We start from the raw sequence: 8,631 nt of genomic DNA on the forward strand, positions 1-8,631 counted from the left end.
TTTAAATAACCTATTTATTTCAACAGTCTAACAAATATGAGTACACAGGATAGTGCATATGTATTTATGAAGTTCACATATGTGTATTTACTTCTTAAGTTGCATTAGAGAAAATTTATGTGGTAGAGATGTTCAAGTACTTTGAGTATTAAGAGCTAAAAAAAAAAAGTCAACCACAAGGTGTATTGGCACCCACATTCCAAGAACTGAGTAATATTCTCTGGGTTTAGGGCTCAGAAAACTACTACTGTTGCATTTACCCACAAGAAAAGGTCTCCCTTCTGACCTGATCTGCTTGGAAGTGTTTCATCACAGTAACAAACAGAGTTCCACAGTATTCCTGAGATTTATCTTATAACTTTAGTATAATCTATTAGTTGCTTGGTATTGCAGACTTAATTATGCCTTCCCTTGGCTATAGATTTGCTGCCTATTGCATTTTGTTACATCCTAATAACAAGTGTGGAAAGTTAGTGGAAAACTCCCTGGTTCTTCTCAATAGAAACAGAACTGATTCTGCTAGTTTAATTTTCAGGCTAATATGTTCTTGTATTTAATGGAAACTTAAAATGTATCAACACTACTACCATGTTGCAAGGTAACAAATGTCAGAAAAACCTCAAGAGAATAAAACCAGTTTTCTTCAACACCAGACTCCCACACGTAGCACTAAGACAGGAGGCAGGTATTAAAGGCTTCTGATTCAAGCTCTCTGATCTGCACTTATTTAGAGAAGGAGTCAGAAACTCCCTATCATTTAAAAAGCAATACATCTCCAGTGAAGAAAACAAGGCTTAAAGGAATCCATAGGAATTGGAGGCAGAAAAAGCAAACTAATTCAGTCACATTCACATTAAGGTTTTTACTAACCCTGATTTGTATGTTGGGCCAGAGCACACTGTCCCTGGGTCTTGTCACATATCAGCCTTTCTTCATGGCACAAAAAAGAACAGGGAAATGCTGCATATACTAAACTTTCACAGCCCAGCCTTTTCCAGTTATCATTTCTTATTTGGTACCTATCTGATAGCTACAGATGTAGCTACAGTAAAATAACAAAGGCTTTCAGTAGGGATATACTTGGCCTAGGAAAATACACTTCTGCTAATATTCCTATTTTTCCCTGTCCAGTGGAAGTAACAAATTCTATTACTGAGACCACAGCCTTGCCATCTCTGTGCATTCCCTCCAGAAGCGCTCTGTACACTGCAGCAGCAGTAAACAGGAAGCACAGCCACAGTGGGCATAATGCTGAGACAAAGCATAGGAAACTGTATCTATACCTAACATCAAGAAAAAGTAAGGCGTGGCCTGCTCTAAAAAACAATCAGCTCACCACTACCCAGCTGGTGGTCCTGCTTGTGAGCCATAGTAACTGATCACTCTCAGCTCACCCTAGGGATGAAGTTGAATGCACTACCTCGAACAGCCTCATTTCAGCCTCTTCTACTAAGCAGAGCAGGACAGCAGCAGAACTCCCAGCAAAGCTGGCTCACTGAGCTGAACATAAGCCTGCAAATGTGCACTGCTATCCTGTTCATGTGTCTCCTCACCACAGAAACCTCAGCCATCTCATCCTCACCAGATACCAGAATTTGCATGGCAATTCTGATGGATGCCACAAAACTTCCTTAGTTTGACATACAGTCACCAAATTCCTGAAAGTTTGGAAAATCATCCCACAAAATCATGAGAAAACCGAGCAGTACTTTGCTCCAAAGGATGTACTCCCAGACTGCCATGCAAGTAGTTTAATTCACTGGTAAGGTGTCAAACAGTAAGTAAGTGGTAGCTGTAAAATGGCAGTAACAAAAATTGTGTTGATTTGTGTAACTGTGACATAACTGTATTGCTGCAGTTCAAATAAACAAACATATCATATCTGCTGGTACTTGTAAGGACAGGCCTAAAGCATTTTGTTAGCTAATGTATTATTAGTTTCTGTTTTGATGTACTACTTCTCAATCATATCTCAAAGTAACAGAAGCCATGGATTCAATTTTACAACATAAATCTCATTTCCTTAAAAAGAACCTCCCCCACCCACACCAAACACTCCCCCACCCACACCAAACACTAGCAAAGATGCTCTTTTGCTTGTGTCAGGAACTGCAGACCAAGCATTAATAATTGAAGCTTCAAAGTACCATACAAATGCTTTGCCCATGCTACAGTAAAGTCTCATGAGAGATGCTTCAGCTCAGTCTGTTCCTGAACCCTTTCACTTACTGGCCCATGTAGTGAAAAAACAAAACAAACAAAAAGCCTACCATCAACCAAATTATACCAGCTGTACAAGTGTGTACAAAAAAAAAAAAAAAAAAAAAAAAGACTGAGCCCTCCACTGCACGTGGGAGACTTTGTTACTCTGAATCCATGTAGAGGTCTTAGTCTCTAATTCAGCACTGAGGCACTGATGAAAAAATCCTAATCCCAACATGAAACCCTCAAACCACTGTTTCCCAATGTCAAGGACATATTTATCTAGTTATTCTACTGCAGGCTTTAGGTTACACTGTAATGAATGACCTTCACAATGTATAAAACTCGTCCAGAAGAGCTATTACATATAGTTAACTAAATACTTTTCTACTAGCCATCACTAATAATTTATCTTGAGTTAAAGTAACAGATCTAGGTCCCAAAAAGACAGCTACTCTGATAAAGAAAATTCAGTCAAATGTATACAAGTCTAAATGATATACAAGTTCCTGTGTTAACAGGAAGACGAACAGAATTCAAAAAAAGAAAAAAAACAAACCCCAAAACAAAACAAAAAACTCCACCCATCCACCTACCAAAAGGTATTTTAAGGACTGTTTATGTTCCAGTGAGAACAGGATGCATATTTTGCTAATATAATATTTGAACACAGGAATGTTTAAAGAGTATATACATCCACAAATGGAAAAAAAACCTGAAGTGCTTTTCTAAATCCACCAATTGTGAAAATATTTGTAGGGACCTAAGAAGTCCCAAGCAGCTGTACATCCTTTCTAAACTGCAATTGACTAGTTCAGGATATTTTCACCTGAATGTGACATTCTTTCCTCCTGAAGAAACAAGCGTAATTCAAAATTATTTAAAGCTAATCTGTCCTAGCTGAATATTATTTGAAGGCAGTCTTACTGCTGAGTGTTCAGCCCAATTACAATGTTTCTTCAAAACAGATTAATTAGGTTACTTATACCTTTTTACGGTGTCCTTAGGCACTTGACCACAGCTAATAATAAATACCCAGTACTTTCTAACTCTAAAAAAAGCAGGCATCATTACCTCTATTCTAAAGATGAGGAAATGGAGACATGAGTAAGCAAAGCCATCTGCCTAATGTCACCTAGCTGAGAGCAGAGAAGCCAGGAATGAAATACAGGTTTTCAGAGTCCCAGCTAATAGTTTAACAAGTACAAGCATCCAATTTTATACACATTTATATACAAAACATAGTTGTACAACCTCAGACTCAACTGTCCAATTTGTATCATGCAGACCAATAAAATACTAAGCATTGTTCAGTCACATTAATTTAACATATATTCTTGCCCTAGATATGAAATGGAAAAATAAACCAAAACCTATACCGCATGTACCATCCTATAATCATAATTTACATATTTTAGTTGTGATACTGTTCATCACTATTAAAAAAAAAATACCATGGCCTTTGAACATGATTCTGTCAGGAAATTTATGCTTTATGATCTCTGAGTACAGCACCTTAGGAAATTAGGTGACCAGGGTATTAACACAAAATATCCATTAAAAAGGTCCCTATATGCTGACCAGTATAAAGACATTTTTCACAATGTTCAGTAATATCAAAAATATGTATGATGGTTGAGTTTAAAAAATTAATTCCAGGAAGAGACTTTAATATTTCCATTTGAAGTAATGGAGGGTTTGTTACATGCTTATTCATTTCAGGGCATAGCCTAAGTTCTCTATCTTGACCAAACAATTTCATATAAGCAAATAAACGCAAGCAATGTACTTTTTTCCTGATATTAAACCAGTATTGCTTTGCAAAACACAACTTTGAGTGAAGTGAAATTTTTTATGAAATAAATCCATTAACATTAACCATAAATGCCCCAAGTTTAGAAGATTCACAGTACTGTCTAGAAAAGAAGTGGTAGTGAACATCTAGAAGTACACAAGTGTAATCACTGTGCATACACACTGGTTTCATTTAAATACTCTAAGCAATAATTTCTGTTAACCCAGCCATACCAATTTACTATGCTGACATCTACCATCACTGCCAAGAAAGCATACATATTTTTTTCACCAAAAAAATTAAATTTTTAATAATGATTTGAAAAAAACAAACCAAACCTTTTTCCATAAAAAACTTTAAAATATTTTATTTTGTGGATGCCTTATTTAACAAACTACAGCACCATATGTTAGAGCTTAATTTCTTTGAAGAAACAGAGTTGGCACTTCCACCAGGACGCAAAGAGTTAAAGACTGTGCAATTAACCTGAGAGCCAGCACTGGAGAGGCTAGTTTACCTGGTGTACAAAGTTCTAAGGGATGCAAGCCCACAGAAGGACAGCAGAATTTTGGAAGGGAAGGCAACATCAGCAATACTGGTTCTTACCCAAGCTCATTCTTCCTCCTACTAAAGAACCTGTACTAGAGATAAAAGGAGGTAAAAAAGGGTAATCTGGCTTTATGTAATCTTTCAATCTTTAGTAATCAGGCAATTTCGTTGGTGAAGCTACCAGAACAAACTAAAAAGAGGATTTGCTTATTGCCAAGTTTACCTTGTACTTTGCATTTGCTAACTACTGAGAAATAAGCGTTGCATTTTTCACCTTGAACAGGCTTAAGTTTAAAACTTGCTAAGTGGCAAGATATACTTTCTACATACCACTATCAGTCTGGAAAATGTTTAAAGTAAAATAAAATATACAAGAATGGATACAATATTTTGTAGAAAAAGCAGAACAGAAATATGAAGTGGATATTTGCTAGCAGAGATTTATAAGCAATTGCTCTATCTGATATGGCATCACTTATTTAAAATACAAAACTTTCATTGTGAGAATTGAGATCTAGGGTCTATTTAAGGCCTGTTTAATTAAGCCTTTGAAACAAGGACACGTACTGCATCTATGTTTCACCACTTGCTTATTAGCAACTAGTTACTTTGCTCTTTCGTTTTTCATATTTTCTCAGAATCCACTTCACATCCTGTTAGTCAGTAATTGTGCCAGTCTGCTAATCTTTCTGCCAGGAGCATTCAATTGATTCATAACTACTGATCTGCCTCTATCAACTTCACCCCAAGCTAACAGTTTCCTTACAGCACGCTGGAGTGCACAGGGCTGTCATAACCAGGAGCACACAGCCCTGAGCACAGCACAAAGCAACGTGTTATATTGATCACTGACTGATGCTTTAGAGCCCGTGGCAGGAACAAGCTTGGCATTTACACTGGCTTTAGCTTGTTTGCAGTAAGTTTTCACAATTTTTAAGAAAACACTTAGACCACACATCACCCATGATCTAGATCAACCTATGGACTTGACCCTTTAAACTTTTACTGTAGCCATGAATTCTTCAACTTCCTCTTCTTTCTGTGCAGGATTGCAATATGCAAGCAAAAGTCTGTTTCACATATAAGCACTTTTAAAGTTAGAGTTCTTATGATTGAGGAAGTTCCCTCCTGAAGAAACATGAGTGAAATGGCGTATCTCACACCCCACTGTAGTTCCCTTTACTTTCGGATCATACCGCTAAAGCAACTTTGATGTACAGGTATTTAAAAGCAATTTATTTATGTACAGGTATATGAAAAGCAATTTGTTTTGAGGTATTCCCAAGCAGAACGACATTGATGCCTTTGTATTTCACTGCTAATATACAGCATGGCAAACAACACTATCTTTACAGCAGTTCTTTCTGATATGAAAGTTCTTCTCAAAAATACCTTCAAGTTAGCAGTTCACAAACCTTAAACACTACTGGCATTCCCATGTTAACTTAACCTTTCTGTCTTGGGCAAGAAGCTGTATTTATTAAAACAGAAGTTTCATATAAAATGGAACGGATAGTGCAACCCAAGAATCTAATCCATCCTAGGTTTTTTGGTTGGTTGGTGGGTTTTTTGGTTGGCTGATTTTTTGGGGGTATTTTAGTTTTGGGTTTTTTTTAATTAGTGTCACTGTCAATCTCATCTTTCAAGAAAAAAAGTAACAAAACAAAAACAAAACCAACTTTCCAATGCCCCCCAAAGAAAAATCTCCACTCATTTCTGTTTAAAGTAATTGGAATCCTGCTTTGTGTACTTCTACAGAAATGTTGCTTCCATTTAGCCTACTTGAAACACTGCTATGGTTAGTTATTCACACAGCTCTCCACTTCAAACAGGTTTACAAGCTTATATATCATCGTATCAAGTTTGTATTAACATACTGATTCTTCCTAGGCACTTATGAGCCACTGATTAAAGTTCAGCATTTTAGATGGATTCTTAGCCTTCAGCCATCTCATGTGCTACAATATTAAATAGACTCCTACATCTGTTGTGCCTTCTCTTCCTTTGCTATTCAAGTGAGCACACCTCCAACATTCAGAACTACAGGAGAACTTAACAGCATTACATAAATAAAATTACTTTTTTCTAAGACATGCCTTTCTAATTTTTATTTGACCATTAAATTCAATACTTTCCATTTATGGACTTCTTACTTTGGTTCATTGTCCAACTAATAAATTCAGAGACACATTATTTGCCTGGGTAAACATAACAATTTGCACGGATTAAGTGATGTATAATTAAAATTTAAAAAAAGGAAAAAGAAAAGCAAGCTTTCTTCAGAACAAGGAAGCTGAAGAGGCAGCAGGTTGTGCTGACATTTAAAGATAAGGGCACAAAAGTGAAGCTCCGGAATTGCATCTAACCTTGCAGCTGGCAAGAAGAAAAGTAACAGTTGCACAGGGAACCAAACCCGGTCAAATTACAGCGATGGAAACCTCTAAGCCTCGAGCTTTCAACCTTTAACAGTGTTGCGGGGTCTTTTGGGATTGTTTTTTCGTAGTGACAAGAACCCTTGCCGTGTGACAAATCAAGTCGATCGCACCATTTTCTCCTCTTCCCAAGCTCAGCGTTCAAGGCCTACAAGAAGGAAGCTGCTCGGCCCCTGCGCGGTGCCGTGTCCAGAGGAGAGAGAGGCTCTTTGCCTGACCCTGACGCGGGCGTGGGGTGGCCACCGGGAGCCCTCTGGGCCCGGCCCGGACGAGCGCCGTGCCCCGGGCGCGGGGAGGGCGAGAGCTCCGGCCCCCGTAGGGGCTCCGGGCGCGGGCAGCCTCGGGGCGGGCGGACGGAGATCCCGGCGGGGCCGCGGCGGGGCCGGGGGCGCGGCCCGGGCAGGCCCCGCCGGAGGGACGCGGCCGCTCGGCGGGGGAAGGAGGGAGCCGAGCGCAGACAAAAGCGGGTCGCGGCCGGCGGCGGGGTGGGGCCGTGACCGGGCGGCGGCGCCTCCGCTCCCGGGGGAGAGCAGCGGGAAGAGGCCCGGGGTGGGCACGGGCTTCCGCCGGCCCCCCGGCCAGGGCTGGACTGGGGTGGGCGTCCCGCGCCGAGCGGCGGGCAGGGGGCGGCGGGGCGCGGCGGCTCCTCCGTCCTCCCCGCCAGGAAGGGAGGGGAGGGGAGCGGGGCTGGGGCGGCGCCCCTCGCCGCTTACCTGCAGCTCGGTGAAGAGGATCTCCCTCTCGGCCGCGTTGGACGCCATTTCGCCGGGGTTTGAAGTCCGCACCTGGGCGCTACTGCTGCCGCTGCCGCCGCCGCCGGCGGGGAGGGGAGCGAGGGAGGCGGGTCCGGGGCCGGGACTAAGGGCGCATCGGGGGCGGGGGGAGCGCTCCGTGCTCGGGCAGGCGGGCGGGGGTGCGCGGGGGGGCCGCCGCCGACCCCTCTACTCTCATGGGGGTCGCGGTGGGCTGTGTGGCGCGGAGCGGCGCGTTCCCCGCGGGGCGGTGCGGAGCGGCGCGCTCCCCGCGGTGCGGCGCGGCGCGCTGGGAGCGGCGCGGAGCGACGCGGTGCGTTCCCCGCCGAGCGGTGCCCGCCGTGCGCTCCCCGCCCGGGCGCGGCGCTCGGCCCTGGCAGCGCTGGGGCCGCCGCGGCTGCTGCGCCTGCGGCCGCCGCCGATGTCGCACCATTTGGCTGTCACCCTGTCGCAAAGGCGTCGCCGCTTTGCGGCTCCCGGAGCACGTGACTGAGCGGGGAGGAAGAGCGGGCTCCCTCGGAGGCGGAGAGCGGCGCGCGCCCCCCGCCCCACCTGCCCCGCGCGGGCTGAGCGGCGCGAGGCGCCGAGCGCGGGAAGGCGGGCGCGAGGCCCCTCAGCCCCTCACTCCCCTCAGCCCCTCATTCCCCTCAGCCCCGCGGCCGCCTCGCCCCTCTCTCCTTGCACGCTCCGCTGGTTGCGCTTCCCCATCCGTCAGGCTCCAGCTCTGGGAATCATGTCTTTTCCTTGAGTGGTGGTGGGGTTTGGGGGGCGTGTGGCACATTCCTGGTGTTGGGGGCTGCAGGGGCTCGGCTCTCCCGGGCCCAGGAGACAGGTGAAGCCCTCAGTTTGCTGGGTAGCGAAGGCAGGTAGCTCAGGAAGGAGAGTTCACGCTTGTCTCAAG

General features: G+C 43.9%; 1 protein-coding gene across 1 annotated transcript in view; it reads right to left on the reverse strand.

The window, feature by feature from the left end:
- Positions 1-8,117, reverse strand: part of PKN2 (protein kinase N2) — a 54,761-nt gene extending 46,644 nt beyond the window's left edge. Inside the window, exon 1 of the mRNA XM_064720147.1 lies at positions 7,692-8,117. Within this exon, the coding sequence (XP_064576217.1) occupies positions 7,692-7,739 (48 nt within the window). The 5' untranslated portion in view covers positions 7,740-8,117. The remainder of the gene's footprint in view (positions 1-7,691) is intronic.
- Positions 8,118-8,631: the final 514 nt, after the last annotated feature.

Source organism: Zonotrichia leucophrys, chromosome 8 (assembly GCF_028769735.1).
Source record: "Zonotrichia leucophrys gambelii isolate GWCS_2022_RI chromosome 8, RI_Zleu_2.0, whole genome shotgun sequence".
NCBI classification, from domain to species: Eukaryota; Metazoa; Chordata; class Aves; order Passeriformes; family Passerellidae; genus Zonotrichia; species Zonotrichia leucophrys.